General features: G+C 38.1%; 2 protein-coding genes across 3 annotated transcripts; both read right to left on the reverse strand.

The window, feature by feature from the left end:
• Positions 1–488: 488 nt before the first annotated feature.
• On the reverse strand, positions 489–9,001 carry LOC107784858 (cell division cycle 5-like protein). The gene is made up of 4 exons (XM_075246138.1): positions 8,536–9,001; positions 3,396–5,093; positions 2,176–2,457; positions 489–1,953 (listed from the first exon to the last, which is right to left on the reverse strand). The coding sequence occupies exons 1-4, from the start codon at positions 8,710–8,712 to the stop codon at positions 745–747; spliced, it is 3,366 nt and encodes a 1,121-aa protein (XP_075102239.1). The 5' UTR covers positions 8,713–9,001; the 3' UTR covers positions 489–744.
• A 1,023-nt stretch (positions 9,002–10,024) lies between these two features.
• On the reverse strand, positions 10,025–16,954 carry LOC107832639 (protein CHLOROPLAST J-LIKE DOMAIN 1, chloroplastic). Of its 2 annotated transcripts, none has more exons than XM_075246335.1 (10): positions 16,732–16,954; positions 15,599–15,695; positions 15,389–15,493; positions 15,204–15,281; positions 14,781–14,836; positions 14,074–14,131; positions 13,603–13,725; positions 13,336–13,431; positions 12,022–12,093; positions 10,025–10,320 (listed from the first exon to the last, which is right to left on the reverse strand). In XM_075246335.1, the coding sequence occupies exons 1-10, from the start codon at positions 16,851–16,853 to the stop codon at positions 10,258–10,260; spliced, it is 870 nt and encodes a 289-aa protein (XP_075102436.1). In that variant the 5' UTR covers positions 16,854–16,954; the 3' UTR covers positions 10,025–10,257. The 2 variants fall into 2 exon arrangements, with proteins under 2 accessions (XP_075102436.1, XP_075102435.1); XM_075246334.1 differs by having other exon boundaries at positions 15,599–15,710.
• Positions 16,955–19,686: the final 2,732 nt, after the last annotated feature.

Raw genomic sequence — 19,686 nt, forward strand, 5'->3', positions numbered from 1 at the left:
AAATTAGCATAATTGAAGTTATATAAATATATAATCTTTAAATGTGTATAATCTGAAATGAAACCGGAAATGGACCTAAATCAATTGTGAGGGGAGACTTCTTTCAAAATGAAATTTATCATGTGCAAAGGATATATATCAATGGATCTGATATACTTAACAAACCTTTTAACATATTATATTTAATGGAGTATATATAAAGTACTAAGCATTTCAAATGTTGGTTCTCCAACAAGCAGTGAAGAATTAACCCAAATAACTGCCCACCCAACCATTTAAACTGGAAATAGTCAATCGAGGTAAATATATATATATATATATATATATATATATATATATATATATATATATATATATATATAAAACTAGAAAAAGTAAACAGTAAATATGGCCGGCTATTTATGTAAAGATCCCGGAACGTTCAATTTGAAACAGATTGCTTGTTAGAAATTAAATTCACAATTACACAAGCCTAGAAGCAAATATGATACAGCAAATAAAGGACTGTAGATTTTTAGTTTACCAGAAAAATTGGAAAGGGCAGGCTAATGCTGCAGTTCATTATTTTGCAAAGAACGTAGGCAGCTCAACCACAGTTCAAATTGATACTTCCAAATTTTCATCCAATCATACAAGACATTCTTGAAATGAAGTAAAACTTGGTTCCAAAAATGTACGAAAATGGGATTAAAACACAACAAGCGAACCACCAATCACTTTCTTAGTGGCAAAACTAGAACATTACTAGTTTCCCGCATCACTTGCAACTACATCCTGCGCATCATCTGCAACTCCAGAATCTTCTGTTTTGGTAACGTCCTGGTTACTCTCTCCTATACAGTTTTGACCCTCCATAGGCACATTCTCACTCATGGCTTCAGCATCCATTGTAGAGTCGTCACTGATAACTTTCACCTGTTCCTCAACGTCCTGAGGAGTTGCATCATGAGTGGCAGAAGCAGATTTTTCCTCTGCATTGGAGCACTGGCCGGTCTCTGAAGATTCCACAGGCACGTCATCAGCTTCAATAGCAGATGATGATACATGAGGGGCAGAAGCAGATTTTTCCTCTGCATTGGAGCACTGGCCGGTCTCTGAAGATTCCACAGGCACGCCATCAGCTTCAATAGCAGATGATGATACATGAGGGGCAGAAGCAGATTTTTCCTCTGCATTGGAGCACTGGCCGGTCTCTGAAGATTCCACAGGCACGCCATCAGCTTCAATAGCAGATGATGATACATGAGGGGCAGAAGCAGATTTTTCCTCTGCATTGGAGCACTGGCCGGTCTCTGAAGATTCCACAGGCACTTTATCAGCTTCAATAGCAGATGATGATACATGAGCGGCAGAAGCAGATTTTTCCTCTGCATTGGAACACTGGCCGGTCTCTGAAGATTCCACAGGCACATCATCAGCTTCAATAGCAGATGATGATACATGAGCGGCAGAAGCAGATTTTTCCTCTGCATTGGAACACTGGCCGGTCTCTGAAGATTCCACAGGCACATCATCAGCTTCAATAGCAGATGATGATACATGAGCGGCAGAAGCAGAAGTTTCCTCTGCATTGGAGCATTGGCCAGTACCTGAAGATTCCACACCAGCTTCAGTAGCAGCAGATGTGCTCTGCTTTTCTTCCATTTCTGCCTTGGCCAGCTCAAGAGCACGATTCTTTGCTGCAATTTCTTCCTGCATTTGAGCTTGTATTCTGTACTCATCCATGAGATGCTGCATCTTTTCCTTATCTGCTATGAGGTCACCGTACCTTTTCTGTAAAGTACGTTCAAGCTCCTTTTGTTTCTGAACTTCTTCCCACAGATTGTTGATCCTATGTGATGCTGCTAGCTGCTCTTGTTTTTGTAATGCTCGGAAGCATTCAAGTTCTGTCCCTGCTGTGTCCATTTGCTTAAACGTAGCCTCTATCTGTGACCAGAGTTTTCCGGCTCGCATCTGCTCATCCACAATGAATATTTGTTAGCTGGAATTTATAGCTTAGATCTAAACTCTCAAAACACAAATAAAAAAGTAGGATAGCCAAGAAAGATCCATGTAAGAACTAGAAACACGTCTGCTTGCAGATCAAACCTCCAGACAAATGAAGTTAATAAACAGAGAACTGTACAAGAAGTGGTAACTACATTCAGATTAAACAATTAAACCACTACAATGTACCTGATATCCATTAGTAAGGACTTTGATCTTCTGCTCAAGCTTTGTTGCTTTCTTAGTATCATCATCCATTTTCTTCTTCACATTCTCAAACTCATTCTGTAAAGCAGCTAGCTTTTCCATGTTTCCAGCAACACTTGAGAGCCCATAAGCATTCCGGGTAGGAAAGTACATGATATCATTCAAAGTTGTTTTGTGTGCTTCGACAAATTCATCAAGAGATTCACCCTCATGTCCCATTGCCACACGAACAAACTGAGCCTCATCCTTGATCAATCCATCAGCCTGCATGAGTGGAGTTAGTCATGTTGCAGTAGATGAAGATAAAACCATACAAACTCCAGAAAACATTACTTTTTGCACACGAAATTGGTAATGACAAGGGTACATCTAATAGCACAATGTAAAAATGGAAAAGGCGCCTATGACGAACAGACCTGATTTATTACTTCCAAATATTATTTTAACAGTCTAATGCACATAGAAACACTGAACTTTGCAGGAAAAAAAACATAATGAACATATTTCACACAAGCACAAATGGCATCCAAGTGAGTACTTAATGATCCCCCAGAGTGGAACCATTAGCATTTTTTGACGTCTTATCGAAAGACTCGAATGTTCAATTTCAGTTAATTAGTCCTCATAACAATAAATACTAGAAACAAAACTGGGACACCATGTATGGTGTCATGGGTGTAGGAGTAGGTTCATAAAGTTGAGCATGTAAGCTAGCTTGTGTTGAGTGGGGTCAAGAATAATATACACACACACACACACACACACACTATATATATATATATAGTACGTACATTTAAATATATATCTTGACATAGATAGTTGCACACGAAATTGGTAATGACAAGGGCACATCTAATAGCACAATGTAAAAATGGAAAAAGCAATTGTAGAAATGATTCCATATATCCATTACATAAAAAGGTTATATGATATTGTAAAAGAACAGTTTCCAAATGCTTTATATTGAAATTTAGGCAACTCATTTTCTTTTCTAGTATTAATTTGACCCTAACAACTCTGAAGTCTTACATGCATTTGAAGTAATCTGAAACACTTCTGCTCAAAAATAAAAAGTTCACTTGGGATTTTGCATATCATTTTTAAATACCTTAATGCCGCAAAGTAGGTAAGACTGCTCCTGAGAAAATAACTTGACACAAGAGTAGAGCCAAACCATTTTTCTTCATGTAACATGAACGTACCTCTTTCAGTTCATCTTCCTCAAAGTCCTCAATCGCAGGTTCAGCCACCACTTTTCGCTTGACCCCCTTTTTCTTCTCCTTCTCTGCTTTTTCATCTAGAGGATACTTGCTATTATCATGTTCTAGCAAAGATAGAAGTTCCTTCCTAATCATTTCATCAGCCTGCTCAATTAGTGTAGGAGGAACAAAGGAGCTCTTATCTTCATCAGCTCTCATTAAGGAACTTCTTATTAGTTCTAGTGAAGCAATGGGAGGTCTAGGGAGCTCTCTCTGCAATACTTTTGACCTTTTCCGGAGTAAAGCTTGTTGCCTTGCTTCTTCTTCGGCCTTCTCCCTTGCAATCCTATCAGACATGTCTTCTTCAATCTTCTCTTCTGGTGGTTCTTCAATTTCTTCCTGAGGTTGTTGGACGACTATCTGGTACTCATTTTTGGGCTGAGGAAGGCTTTTCAAACCAGAAAGCAATTCTTTCTTTGAATTGAATTGCCCAAGTTTAGCATTATTGTGCATATCCATTTCTTCATTAATGCGTAGCTCATCCCTCATAGGAGTTCCTTTCGGGGTCATGCCATAAGAATCCCTTGAAGGTGTCATGCCAATTCTAGGAGTAAGGCCAGTGGCTCCAGGAGTCGCTGAAGGAGTTAAGAGTGGGTTTGGTGTTTGAACTTCCCTTTTCTTAGGAGTGACACCAGAAAAATCTGAGGGGTGCAACATAGGATTATCCCCTCCAAGTAATGGTGTCTGAGACTGAGTCAATCTTCGTTGATTTTCTGCTTCCATCATAATGGCATCTTGCTTAGTTGAAGGGGTTCTTTGAGGTGTTCGCATAGGAGTCATTGCATGCTGTGGTGTCTGGGCATAATTTGCAAGAAGAGCACGTGTTGCAGCATTCCCTTCGGAGAGTTCATCACCCCCTAGTAGATCACTGGCAATACCTATCTTTGCTATGGCCTCCAATTCATGATCTGGAATCTGTGGTGCAGGAAGATTGAGTTTCGACCTCTTCCTCACTGCTTCTGGATCATTAAGTTTATTTGCATGCAATATGGCTGTAGGGGCATCCTGCCTTTCTGCAATTTTATTCCTTGCAATATCCTGCTTTCTTAGACGAGCTTCCTTATCGACTCTCCTTTCACCTTCTAGTTCTTCAATGGTAGTTGGAAACTTAGGTTGCTCTACTGGACGGTCTTCCTCAGCAACATCATAGAAACCTGGAGGAGGCTTCTTTTCAAAGGGTATTTCAGCATTGTAATCAATTCCTCTCCTTTTTCTCTTCCTTTGACGGGCATCTATTCCAGCAGCCTTCAGTTCTCTCCTTTTCTGTAAGGAAGCAAGCCTTCGAGCCTCTTCAAGCTGCTTTTCTCTAGCTTTCCTTTTAGCCTTCTTACCTCTTGTGTTGGCCAACCGAGCCCGTGCTTCAGACAACATTTCTTTCTCATCCTCGTCCATATCAACAGGATCAGGACGAGCAGGCTTTGATTCTGGATTAGGATCAATCTCTCCAGGCTTCAATTTTCTTGGATCATCATTAGGGTCATAGTTTTCATCCTTCGCACAAGCTGCATCGAGAAGCTTTTCATAGCGTTCAAGGCACTGGGATGGTGTACGACCAACAATTGGCGCAATAGTCCTCCATTGAGTAGGCATGAGCTTTGCAAGGTGAAGTAGTTTCTCATCTTCTTCTCTAGTCCACTCAGTCTGGAAAAACAAAAGAGCAGCGAGGATGTTAATAAGTTGTTAAACTCAGATATAAGTTCCTATTAACAGCCTGAGGTAAATTGGAAAAATCCGCGTACTTTCCACTTTCTCAGTTCAGAAAATCATTTTATGCCGTTGATAAATGGAAAACCAGAAAAGGTTTGAAAAAGCCCAGAAAGAAATTTCTATACAGATACTGGTTTCAAAAATTGTATCCTGAGTAAAGAAACCAAAAAGCAGACTCGGAGAAAGCCATAGCATGCTCACAAAGCAGAACTTTTCTCATTCACAATGGAATAGGAAGAAAGGTAACAATTACCCACAAAGAAATAACAGTGACAGACATTACAAAGATAAATTGCATGGCGCATTAAACTAAGCAAGAACAAAGCGCCAAAACCAAGATACAATGAATGCTATAAGGTACAAATAATCAAATGACACAGAAAGAATGATCATACATAAATAAACAAAGACACAGAAAGGATGATCACACCACTAACAACCATGCAAGAAAATTAAGTACAGTGGAATCCAATAACATATCTCAAAGAATCCCAACTCCAAACACCTAGAAACTATGAAAGGTATATTTGTTATGGTTGACTTGACAAAATCATTTCCCAATTTGGTTTATCATAGACGGAGGAAAATGTATAATATTTTACTCCAATTTGGAGGAAACTATCCTTTTTTAAAGAACGAGAAATACCAAAAGCAGCCTTGGAAGCTCGAGGATAATGGACCCGGCCATCTATCCTTCTCCACTTAAATACTATACTTAGTTTGCATGGCGCAGGGCTCAAACCTATTACTAAGCCACAAGTCCCTCAACTTTTGCCGCTTGAACTAAACCCGGGGGGAAATTTGGGGGAAAATAACTTTGGCACTAATTAGCAAAAGTAATTTTCCTTTTCAGAGATATTTAACTCACATTCACATCACTCGTTCGAATCAACACTTAGACATTGTTTGTCAAAATACTCAAAAAAACACTAAAATCATTGTCCCCATACCACATTGCACTATGAGCATATCTCACCTACATTTATATACCCTACCAAACATTTATAAAAAGTACTCCGAAATTAAATATTTCTCCAAAGACAAATTACTACTCCCTCTATTTCAATTTATGTGAATCTATTTCTTTTTTTAAAAAAAGAAATTTAAGAAAGAATGGAAGACTTTTGAAGCTTGTGGTCCAAAACAATCCGTATACTTAAGGGTAAAATGGGAAGTTTAAAGTTACATAGTTTCCACATTTAGAAAGAGGTCTGTTTTTTCAAATGGATTAAAAAGGAAATAAGTTCATATAAATGAAAATAATTTTTCACAGAGAACTTTTTTCAAAATCAAAGAACAAATATTAACAGCATATAATACAGAAACCAAAAAAAAATGGGAGAAAGCCATGGTATGCTCACATAGCAGAACTTTTCTCATTCAAATGGAATAGGAAGAAAAGATAATAGTTATCCACAAAGATATAACAGTGCTAGAGATTACAAAGATAAATTGCATGGCGCATTAAACTAAACAAGAATTAAGAACCAAAACCAAGATACAATGAATGCTTCGAAGGTGTTAAATAACCAATTGGCACCGAAAAAATGGTCATATATAGATAAAAACAAGGGACACAAAAAGGATGGTCATATGTCACTAACAAACTACGGCGGATTCCAATTGCATATCTAAAAAAAACCAACTTCAAACAACCAGAGACTACGTTTTGGGCCAATCCTTAGGACCAATCGCAACCTTCGAAACTCGGGGATAATGGGCCCACCCCTCAACATTAATTTGAATGGCACAAGGCTCGAACTTGTTACCTAAGTGGCTAAGTCATAAGTCCCTCAACCTTTTCCACATGATATATTCCGGCTTGGTTATCATGGATTGTGGAGAATGTTAAATACTTTACTCAAATTTGGAGGAAAATAACTTCCACACTAATAGCAGATGTCATTTTTCCATCTCAGAAATCTTCAACATGTATGCCATATCACTTGTTCGAATCAACACCTAGACATTGTTTGTCAAAAATTAGTACTCAAAAAACCCTAATATCATTATCCTCATACACTATCTTGCAGCTCTCACTATGAGCATATGTGTCACGTACTTTTACACCCTACTAAACCTTGAAAAATGCTCCAGAAAATAATAAAACATTTTCCACAAAAAAAAAAATATTACAACATCAACAACTACACCTCGGTCCTAAACAAGTCGAGGTCGGCTATATGAATCCTCACTAACCATGCACTCCATTTAAACTCATCTCAGGCCAATATTATGAAAATATAAATAAAAAGTACTCATATTAGAAGTTCTACATATTTTCTAAACGTATAGATTTCTGGAAGGCTAAACCACTACTATAAAGCATTAAACCTACAGCAAAAAAGTGCCAATGTCTAAAGTATATACTCAACTAATATGTATCAGCTAATAAAATTACTAATATAACAAATAAATAATTACATAAAACATTTTTCAAAGCTAATGAACAAATATTAACACCATATAATACAATAACAAGGTTAATCAATTGGAACATTATGGTTACGAGTTCGTTATCTTACTACATCCCGTTTGATTTACTAGGTTCAAAAATCTATCATTTATACTTATTTATTGGATCTTTTAACATATATACATGGGATCCGCCCGTTCCGATCTTTGCCTACTAAACAGTTGCACCCCCGGATATGTATGTTGGGAGAACCCCATGATCCTTCTGTGTGGAAGGGAAGGAAGAAAGAAGGAGAACACGAATACTAAAAAGCGGTTCATGGGGACCCCGAAAAAAGGGGATAGAGAGCGCGGAACAGGCTTTCCAAGCATAAGACAATCCCTACCTATGCATTCCATGGCAACAGACAGAAGGCAGTTTTGTCGTTGTTCTTAACCCCATGCACATTTCCGTTCCCAATAATCTCCATGAAAAGACTACCATGATTTCCGAACAAACCGAGGGAGAGTCGAGGCATGAAACAAGCTACTAGGCCAGGTGAATCCATAAATTCAACGCTACATCTGCTCATGCGTTATGAGCATATGTCACCTACATTTTTATAACCATGGTGTCTTGGCCAGCTTGCACGCACCCGATTAACTCTGACTGACTAATTTCACCACCAAGGCTTACAAATGGGAAAAAATCATCTAGTTTTTTTTGCCTCCGTTGGGAATTGAACGTGAGACTTCATGTTTCTTAACCCACTTCATTGACCACCAGGTCACGCCCTTGGCTGACACGTCATCTACATTATACCCTAACATCTACATTTATACCCTACCAAACACTGAAAAATTACTAATAACAAAACAATTTTCACATAACATTTATCAAAACCAATGAACAAACAGTAACAACATATATATATAACACAGAAACAAGGTTAATTAATCAATTAAAAAAAGAATAACTTGCCTTTTTAATGGAAGGATCGAGCCACTCATACCAGCGAGCTTTACACTGCTTTGCAGATTTACGAACGAGTAAAGAAGAAATACGAGCCCATTGATTTTTCCCATACTTCATCACCGCCGCCTTTAAAATCTCGTCCTCCGTGTTCTTCCATACTCCTCCTTTTATCATAATCCTCATTTTTGCTGATTATTTCAGCCTCCCAAGGGAGACTCGGAGTAATCTAGGGTTTCGGAAGCTGCCTCAACAAATAAGCTCACGCGGAGCTTTTTGTGTTTGAATGTGCTAAAATCTATACGCCGGTGAGGATCGGGTTTTCCGATTTATGGCGTGACGGCGTTTGTCGGTCTCCGACGAGAGGGATTTTTCGAACTTCCCTTAGTACTGAAGCTGATGAGATTGCACTATTATAATCTTCCGATGAATTCCAAATTCGACTTGAGCTCAGGTTTGGATTGGAGTTTAGGTAGCTGGGCTCGGCTACTTTGGGTTCAAATATATGCACTTTTTTTGCATAGCCTGGCCATTTTATGAGCAGGTTTAAAATTTAGCCTCATTTTACGATGTTGTGTTAACATAGGCATCTTTGCTTTAATGAAAATTTAAAAAGCCTTAAGAAATGGCCAGATTCGCAAATGGCCCATTAGTGAATTATCGGGTTAAATTAATTTTTACTTCTTAAAATCGATTTAAGTGTCATATCCAAATCGAATGATGGATCCACAAAAAAATATTTCAAAAAATTCGAATAAGATAAAAGTCAGAGTGCTAAAGCATGTGTCAATTAATCAAGTCACAATTTAAAAAGTGCAACAAGTAAAGCAGTAGGGATTTATTCACAAATGAAAATCTATAACTTCATAAATCATAATATTTTTAGTTGCCTTAAATGAGACAAGGATAGAATGAAATTTACAAATGTTGAAATAGTTCTGTAAACTATTACTTTGTTTTTTTTTAATTCTTTCCTTTCATTCATCTAAAATAATGTACATTGATTGTATAATGAAGGATGAAGGATATCAACAAGAACCAAACTTTAAAATAATGTACATTGATGGTATAATGAAGGATAATCCACCTATTAAAGAAAGAAAAAAGATAATGCACCTACAAAAGATCATAAAAACAAGTATGCATATTTTGAAAATTAGTGTTACTCATTTCATTTGAAATTAGTGTTGGTCCTTTCATTTATTGTTGTTGAAATGAGAATTGATGTTCGATATATAGGATAACAAGTGAGAATCCTAATAACAATAGTTTTCTTATTTGACATATTTTGAAAATAAATTACCCAAAATTTAACTGAACTGAGCTAAATTGAAGAGAAATCGAGATGATTCGAACATACTGCCAAATTCTCAGTAAAATCCTACAAGTGGAACAAAAATAGTTCAATTTTGGTTATACACAATAAGATAATCCCTTGAGCCATGTGACGCATTTTGGAGCTAAAATTAAGAACTCATAAGTAAAAGAACAAGAAATGGAAGAAGAAACCATCTTTAATTTTGAAAAGATTGTGGTCTCATTTAATCCTAAAATCCTCAAAACTAGTTCATTCTTACAACTGCCGGTTGGTTCTCTTCAATGATGAGTACCAAATGTGAATATTAGAACTCCTATAGACAAAATAGACAAATTTCTGAAACAAATAGAATTACAAAATTTGAGAGCTAACTCAAGGCAACTGCATCTTCTTCAACAAGTGTAGAACGTAGACTATCTGTAATAAGATGCCATGATGTGAAGCACGACGGCTGTAAAACCAGTTACAAGCAATTCCTGCACGCGCAAAAATTCAATACCACGGGTAAATAATGCATAAGAACTAGAGGTTATAATCATGATATGCATGTATGACTGCCTTTTCGTTTTCATAGTCATGTAGAAGAGAGATGAAGTCAAGGAAAACATAAAAAATAACAGAGAAGGTTTTTGGTTTGGCATGTATAAAGATGCTCTCTGGGAAAATGTTTTTGGTGCTTCTACAGTAGAACTTAAAAAAAAATGGCGAAATACATAAACGGCCCCTTTTAAGTTGTCCTCAACGATCAACTGAACACCTCAACTGAGAGGCCATTTCCAGCTAGATACTTTATTTATTCACAAATGAAAGATCAATTAAACACCCGATCATGTCAGCCCCCATTGCGTGAAATGCACTCTCTGGGATGCGAGTTGCTTACCTAAAATTAGGTTGTTTTTTTTTTCCTAAAATAATGTGGACCCCACCTAATTTTCACATCCCCTTCTCCTCCAATTCTCTCCTCCGCCATTCAACACCCTTCTCTACCCTAAATCACCTCTGCCTCCATTACAAAAGAACAAAATTACCAAATATATCATCACACCAATTCAACAAATTTTTGAAATAGTATTCAAAATGGAGGTTGTTGGACAGGATGAGGATTTGGTTGGGGTCTATAATTAGTTCCATTTTATGGACAGAAACTTCACAACGCTTTCAGCCAAATTTTAATTTAGTTTATTGACTATAACTATCTTAAACAAAGCACAAAATCGGTCTAATGCCATCTTATTCGGATTTGTTTTTTTGGTACGTCGTACTAACCAAACCCATTCTTCTCTTTCGGCGAAAGAGATGAGCTTTTTCCGGCGAGGTCCGTCAATGATTCCTTAGTGGGTTCTCTGTTTTGGTTATTCTTTGTTGTTTCATATTTGTATTAGTTTTATGGAAAGATTTTAGATTTTGAATATGGATGGGTAAATTTTGTATAGGGCGTGGGAGAAGAAGCTGGGAAGGAGAACGGGAAGAAGATGAAGTTGGGGGGACGCAGAAGAGGGGCGGAAGGAAGAAGATGAATGCGGGGGGTGGGTGTGGTGGTGGTGGTGGGTTTTGTGTGTGTGTGTGGGGGGGGGGGGGGGGGGCTGCTTTGGTTAAACTGAAGGGAAAGGGTCTTTAAATTCATTTTCTTTTTTGGTTAATTATATATGTGTTGAGATTTTATTATAAATTACACGTGTCGTTCAATAATTGGCTCATTTGCCACGTCATCGGCAAGTGTAACTCACGCATATGATCTGTTGCACTCGGGTATTTACTCGATCTACTTAATAGACACTTGAAGTGTCTAAATGATAAAGGGATCAGTTGAGGTGTTCAGTTGATCGTTAAGGACAACTTAAAGGGGCGATTTATGTATTTTGCCAAAAAAAATAGATGGCTAATAACAATATAATTTATGGTGATCTGAGACTAAATCCAGATTGACCACCTCCTTTGATTACATAGAGATTTGAGATCTAAGATATTCCCTTAACCTAGTCGCTTACAAAGTAATCCAAACCGAATTTTTTCTCTAGCTATTCATAAGATCAGGAAAAGTCACAACTATTCAGTGATTTTCACTCATAAATGCAGCAAAAAGATGATTTTTGAGATAGATAAACATCATCATCATATTTATCATATGTGAAGCCTTTTGTTCATGCAGCAGTGTTAAAAGGTAGATCTTCCCTTACCTGATTGTTGTACAGAAAGACAGGTATGAAACCATTAGCATACTCGATCAGATTTAGGAGACCAGTATATCCCTGTAACAGATGAATGGCACAACTGTAATAAAAGAATTTGATACAGACAGGCAATAAATATGTGATATATTCCAAGATGAGATATGATTCAGAAAGCAAAAGGCAGGTTCTTTCAGAATGAGTTTTTGGATAGACCCACAAATTTTTGTACGCGCACTTGCTATATTACCAACACCACCATTTCTCAATCGTGAATCAGTTAATATCTGCTTAAGTGTTCAGCTATAAGCAAAACTTGCAAACTGAGCAAGAATCTTGGATACAATGAAGAAGGTTTAGGCCCAAAGCTATCAGCGAAATGTTCATCCGTGATAACCTTTTTGTTTTACACTTCCTCTTTCATCACGTTAATAGTTAGTTTTCAAATACCTTTTGAGCATTATTTGACAAACTTCTGATAGCAACTTCTGTTGCCTAGTAGTTTAGAAGATGCAAAAGATGGGAGCCAAAATTAGTGTGTGGAAGAAAAACTTGTCAATATTCAGAAGAAGCAAAATTGCTTGGAGTGGAAAACAAGTTCGACATTGAGGTGTCTGCAAAAAAACTGTGTTTTATCTTTTAACACATTAAATCACCTATCATTTCCCTAGTCGAAGGAAAAACCCACCTAATGTTTCAATTAGAAGAAAAGAACAGATCTAGTCAGCGGCGCAGCAACTAAATAGCTCCTCGGCATTGGACAAACCACAAAGATTTGTATGCGTACTGAAATTTCTTAAAAGAAATAGCAAGAACAATGCCATATAAGAGTGGTCTGGAGCAACATAGAAGCAAAATAACTTGGGAAAATAAGGGTGGATGCACTAGGAAGGCTTTTTAGCGACCACATGGTATGATGGTAAAAGGTCATATGTAATAGGATAAGTTGGAAATCCATTGTGTCAACATAAATCAGGTCCTAGGGTGTGTTTGGTACGAAGGAAAATGTTTTCCATGGAAAATGAGTGGTTTTATCACTTATTTTCCTTTGTTTGGTTGGTGAGTGAAAAACATTTTCCGGAAAATATTTTCCTTCATACCAAACACACCCCTAATCCTGAACTTTTCCGCAAGATATAACACCAATACAAGATGCTATTGATGCCAAAAAAAAGTGTAAGGCAGAAGACAGAACGTGAAGCTGAAATTGAACTCTCATCTTCATATACATGCTGAGGACGAACAATTGCTGTCAGAATTTCATCTATAAACACCATAATTAATTGGACAGTCACTATATATTACTCTGACAGAAAAACCTACCAAGGATGCAAGGGCTATACAACCAAAAACCAATGCAAGAGAACGAAGCAGCCTTTTCCCCATCCTCAACATCCGTCCTTCATCTTCGCCCTCCTCCTGAAGAAACCCAGCTAAAAAATGAATGCACTTGAAAGAAATACTAAACTTCACATTACTGAGGGACATGTTAGGAGGTTCACTGACACTCATGCGGAAGAAGGGAAAGAGACAACAATGACTATTTTATGCATACTTAAAGTATACTTAATAGAAGAAAAGTTTACTTACTGTAAAAGTGGGAGATGGAGGCTCAAATGCTTTTAATTTCTCAAATATCCTATATACAAAGACGAAGGCCAGAAACTGTAAAGGCTTCCACTCAGCATTCCGCTTTATAAGAACCCAAGCTATCTGCAAAAAAATAATACATAAAACAACATAGTACCACTAAGAGCGTGAGGATCAATATTTCATTAAATCAAGGATGCAAACTGCACTTAACAGAGAGTGGTGATAGTGATAGTACTATTAAGCTCTCAATAAATCGTTATTTTCAAGTCAACCATATCTAATCTGGTATTTTGAAAGGAAAATACTTCCAATTTTAGTAATATTCACATAATTTTCTGAATTTTCTAAATGACACTTCTAAATGAATTTATCCACCATTTTACTCCAAACATTTGTGAATTAGCATCAGAAAAGTCAAAAATGATAACCACCTTGAGATGGAGGCATGAATATTCTACTAGTACTTACAAATACAGCTGAAATTGCCAAGTTGATTTTCATATCTTTGTCATCAGATTTGGTGAACCTGAAAGCACAGCAATGATAAAATTCAACAAAACAATTGAAATTATACCTAAAGAGGGTAAAATAAATCACATAATCTGCTGCATAAAATTTCGTACCAGTAAATGTGAAGCAAAGATTTTCAAGGGACAAGGACCGGAAGGGGAAGAGAAACTAACAAAATATTGAAATGTTTGCATACTAATAGCTTTCGTTGAATCAGTAAGGCATTTATTAAAAGGGCAGCCCTGTGCATAAAGCATCCCGCATTCACGCATGGTCGGGGGAAGGGCCGCACCCAAGAGGTGTGATGTAGACAGTCTAACCTGATGCAAGCATTAGTGGCTGCCTCCACGGCTCGAACCCGTGATCTATAGGTCACACGGAGGCAACTTTACCGTTACTCCAAGCCTCCCCTTCCAATAAGGCATTTACTATATGCTAACACATACAGGCATTAGCATCTTTATCACGCAGTAAGGCATTTACTATATGCATGATAAAGATGCTAATGCTTGTTATCACAACAGCCAACTAACTTCAGCAAGTGGAATCTATACTAAATGTTAAATATTTAAAAATAAGTGCCAATTGCATATAGTTGCACGCAAGAAGAGTTTATCTAATTTCGAAGAGCTATTATAATGAAGCATTATTAGCAAAATACCTACCGTGGACCCCATGGCACAATAGGCTGCTTATCAGCATATCGTATCTCTTTAGATACCTGAATTAAAAATGACAAACTTAAAAGAGAAATCAGTATCTGTACCTAAACGAAGCTAAACAGTTGAAGCTTAGACAGATAAAACATCATAAATGCAAGCGTATATGTAATCCTTGCATTTATTCCATGGGTAAAAGAGATAGCTAGTTTCATATAGTAAAAGGTGGGGAAAATTGTCACACTAGAAAAGAAAAATAAAGAATTGACTGTATGGATCTTAATCAAGCATGCATTCCCTGAAAAAAAACTATCCACCCATTATATTACATAAACAGAGAATACAAAGTTATTTACAAAACCGAAAGAGTGACCAGCCGTCGCCACTACTACTACTAAGATATCAGCTTACATTAAAATAAAAGAATACCTTAAACGAGCCAAATGTGACACCCTTCTTTCTTTTTGTTAACTGTGACATCATGATCGTGTCATACGCCTTCTCCAACTGGAAAAAACAATTTTACAATGCTTACTTGGAGTGTTCACTCCTAACAACAATCACACATGAGCAGAATGAAAGCGAGCAAGACAGCGATGCCAAGCATAAACTACCTGAGCAAGAGCTGCTTCATCACCCCTCCGCTCGGCATCCTTCCGTCTTCTTGCATATGCTGCCTTAACCATGTCAAATCCCTCAATAGGGCTTACACCCAGAACCTGTACAAGAACACGTATAGCACAAAGGACCACTGATGCAAACACCTCACTAAGAGCTGAACTTTAAGAAGATATCTGGGTCCAAATGTGATAACTGCGAATTACCTCATAAGGATTTGAGTCGTTGCTGGAACTAGAACTTCCAGCAGCTGAAGAAGCAGCACGGACCACCCTTTTATTCAGTCGAGATTTTATGGAAAGCCTGATGGATTCATGTCTGATAACACAGTCAATTGCTAAAGGAGGAAATGCAATCATAACGTGTAGTTAAAAGGCTGCAATTTTAATCTCCAACACTTACCATTGCCATTTTACAGTTGTGATCATTCAATATATCAATCAATCAATCAACGACATAACAATCTCATATTAGCTGCGGTCATTTATATGAATCACCTATATCCATACTCCCTATTGCCATTTTACAGTTTTGATTAATCAATATATCAATCAATTAACACACTTCAATCTCAAATTAGCTAAGGTCCTTTTTCTTTGATAACCGAGAAATTCCCAAGGGTTAGTGACGCACGTTTCGAGACTCGGTAGATAATAGGCCCGTCCCTATACCCTCACTTAAATACCAAGCTTTTGTTTGCAGCATAGTTTGAACTCATGACGTGCGCCTAACCCACATAACACACTGTGCTCTTACCACTAGACTAAAGCCCTAGAGGCGGACAAAAGATAAACAAAGAACTCCCACAATTTTGATTAATCAATATATCAATCATTCAACTAGATTTTTTTTTTATAAGGATCAATCATTCAACTAGATGTCAATCTCAAATTAGATGGGGTCGTTTATATGAATCATCTATATCCATTCCCACTCTATTCAAGTAGCCTATACTTCAGCATATGAATCCTGTGTATGCATAACCTTCACAATTTCAATACAACAACTACTACGACAACTACGCCTCAGTCCCAAACAAATTGGAATCAGCTATATGAATTTCAGTAACATAAAAATTCACTTTCTGAGTTCAGCTGAGATACTAATAAAGAACCCATTTTTGGTTAAACCTTTTTCATATACTATCCAACTTTTTACAAAATCCAATTGAATTTTTAGCAACTCCAACACAAAACAACAGAATAAATTGACAATATGAAGTAGCATTATGAGTTTTATTTCGTAATTTAAACCATGTATTACATACTACAAATAACAATACAATGTGATATGATGAAATTTGGCAGTTTTTTAATATGGAGTTTGTTTAAATTATTACCTGAGGAAAGAAAACGATAAATTTGAAGCTGGAATTGAACTTTTGATATAAGAATTGGGTCGAGAAATTAGAGAGGTATTATGGGACAATTGAACTGCATTTGATGATATTGTCAGCACCATTTTGAGCTATCAGCTCTTTCTTTACTCCCTCCTTATCACAGAGAACTAGGGTTTTCTGGGTTTTGTCAAAAGCCTTAGCGGAGTTGTTGGTTGCGTTGTTCGTCAGACTGAAATTTTTTATAATATATGTGTTTATGAGAAGTTTACATCGACAGGTTCGTCTGGCTTAATGGATAAGGTGCTAGCCTCCGGAGCGGTCGATTGTGGGTTCGAGTCCCATCGTGAACGAGAGAGAACCGTTTAAGACTATGTAATTTTTAAGCTACATTTTTTTTTAAATTATTATTTCATTTTGCTTTGGTAATTGAAGAACCGTTATAAGATAATCTTTTTAATCGTTCGATTATTATGTAATTGAAGTTAGTACTTTTTTGTTTTAATTATTATTTTCCTTTTGCTTTGGTAATTGAAGAACCGTTATAAGTTATAACAACAACAACAACAACAACCCAGTAAAATCTCACTAATGGGGTCTGGGGAGGGTAGTGTGTACGCAGACCTTACCCCTACCCCGAAGGAGTAGAGAGGCTGTTTTCGAAAGACCCTCGGCTCAAAAAGACAAAAGGACAAAAAAGGACAAAAAGGAGACAATATTATTATCACAACAACAATCATAGGATAAATAGGAACACCATGAAATCCAGAAGAAAGATGCAAAGCAAAGGGAGATAATATTAGTAAATATTAGTATCACCACAACAATCATAAGAAAAATAGGAACACCATGAAATCTAGAAGAAAGATGCAAAGAAAAAGCGATAGCTAGTAAATAGGATATGCACTGAAAAGCGAAATAGTAAGCCACAACATTGCCACTAGCTATCTTAGACAAAAAACCTACATGGCTAGTCCCATAATGGTACGAAGTAAGGCACGACTTAACTACCTCCTAACCTACAACCCTAATACTCGATCTCCACATCTTCCTATCAAGTGTCATGTCCTCGGAAATCTGGAGCCTCGTCATATCCTGCCTGATCACCTCTCCCCAATACTTTTTAGGCCGCCCTCTACCTCTTCTCGTGCCCTCCGTAACCAGCTGCTCATACCTCCGTACCGGAGTATCTGGGCTTCTCCTCTGAACATGTCCGAACCATCTAAGCCTCGCTTCCCGCATCTTGTCATCAATGGGAGCCACATACACCTTCTCCCGAATATCATCATTCCTAATCTTATCTATCCTAGTGTGCTTGCACATCCACCGCAACATCCTCATTTCTGCTACTTTCATCTTCTGGATATGTGATTTCTTAACGGGCCAACACTCAGCCTCATACATTATGGCCGGTCTAAATACCGCTTTATAAAACTTACCTTTGAGTATCGGTGGCACTCTCTTGTCATACAGGACTCTAGATGCTAACCTCCACTTCATTCATCCTACCCCCAATACGGTGTGTGATATCCTCGTCGATCTCCCCTCCCCCTGGATAACCGAACCAAGGTACTTGAAGCTGCCTCTTCTCGGGATGACCTGCGAATCAAGCCTCACATCCACACCCACTTCCCCTGGCTCAGCGCTGAACTTATACTCTAGGTATTCCGTCTTCGTCCTGCTCAGTTAGAAACCCTTTGACTCAAGAGCCTATCTCCAAACCTCCAGCCTCTCGTCAACACCGACTCGCGACTCATCAATCAGAACTATGTCATCGGCGAATAGCATGCACCATGGCACATCCCCTTGAATATGGTGTGTTAACGCGTCCATCACCAGGGCGAATAAGAACGGACTGAGCGCAGAACCTTGGTGTAACCCCATTACAACCGGAAAATGCTCAGATTCGCCTTCTACTGTCCTAACCCGAGTCTTAACCCCATCATACATGTCCTTAATCGCCATAATGTAGGGAACCGACACATATTTTGCCTCTAGGCATCTCTAGAGAATTTCTCTAGGAACCTTGTCATACGTTTTCTCTAAGTCAATAAACACCATGTGCAGATCCTTCTTCCTCTCTCTGTATAGTTCCACCAACCTTCTAACAATGTGTATAGCTTCTGTAGTCGAACGACCCGGCATGAACCCGAACTGGTTGACGGATACAGAAACTGTTATCCTCACCCTCGCTTCAACCACCCTTTCGCACACTTTCATGGTATGACTCGGTAATTTGATACCCCTATAATTGTTATAACTCTGGATATCACCTTTGTTCTTATACAATAGAACCATCATACTCCACCTCCACTCATCCGGCATCTTCTTTCCCTTAAAAGTAATATTAAACAACCTAGTCAACCATTCCAAACCTGCTCTCCCTACACACTTCTAAAATTCCACTGGAATCTCGTCTGACCCGGTCGCTCTGCCCCTACTCATCTTACGCATAGCTCCCACGACCTCCTCAACCTCGATATGCCTGCAATACCCAAAGTCACGGTGACTCTCGGAATGCTCCAATTCGCCTAGCACAATATCCTGATCCCCTTCTTCATTCAAAAGTTTATGAAAGTAAGTCTGACATCTCCTCTTAATCTGGGCATCTTCCATCAATACTCTACCATCTTCGTCCTTGATACATCTCACTTGGTCCAAATCCCGAGTCTTCCTCTCTCTTAACTTGGCCAGCCGGAATAACTTCTTCTCCCCACCTTTTTTCCCCAATTCCTCGTACATACGACCATAAGCCGCAGTCTTAGCCTCTGTGACTGCCAGCTTAGCCTCCTTCCTAGCTGCCTTATACCTCTCCATGCACACTCGCCTCTCCTCATCACCTATGCTCCCCACTAACTTCAGGTACGCCGCCTTCTTTGGTTCCACTTTACCTTGGACCACTTCATTCCACCACCAGTCTCCTTTGTGCCCATCGGAGACGCCCGTCGAGACCCCTAA

This window comes from Nicotiana tabacum, chromosome 23 (assembly GCF_000715075.1).
Source record: "Nicotiana tabacum cultivar K326 chromosome 23, ASM71507v2, whole genome shotgun sequence".
Taxonomy (NCBI): Eukaryota; Viridiplantae; Streptophyta; class Magnoliopsida; order Solanales; family Solanaceae; genus Nicotiana; species Nicotiana tabacum.

Bases quoted from the DNA above. Each gene is read 5' to 3' on its own strand.
- LOC107784858 (XM_075246138.1), bottom strand. From the start codon at position 8,712: ATGAGGATTATGATAAAAGGAGGAGTATGGAAGAACACGGAGGACGAG. The intron at 5,094-8,535 runs GCAAGTTATTCT...TTGTTTTTCCAG, and splicing joins TCGATCCTTCCATTAAAAAG to ACTGAGTGGACTAGAGAAGA. The intron at 1,954-2,175 runs GTACATTGTAGT...GTGGATGAGCAG, and splicing joins TCCTTACTAATGGATATCAG to ATGCGAGCCGGAAAACTCTG.
- LOC107832639 (XM_075246334.1), bottom strand. From the start codon at position 16,853: ATGGTGCTGACAATATCATCAAATGCAGTTCAATTGTCCCATAATACC. The intron at 15,711-16,731 runs GTAATAATTTAA...CTGTGTTATCAG, and splicing joins TTATCGTTTTCTTTCCTCAG to ACATGAATCCATCAGGCTTT. The intron at 14,132-14,780 runs GTAGGTATTTTG...CTGTGCTTTCAG, and splicing joins ATTGTGCCATGGGGTCCACG to GTTCACCAAATCTGATGACA.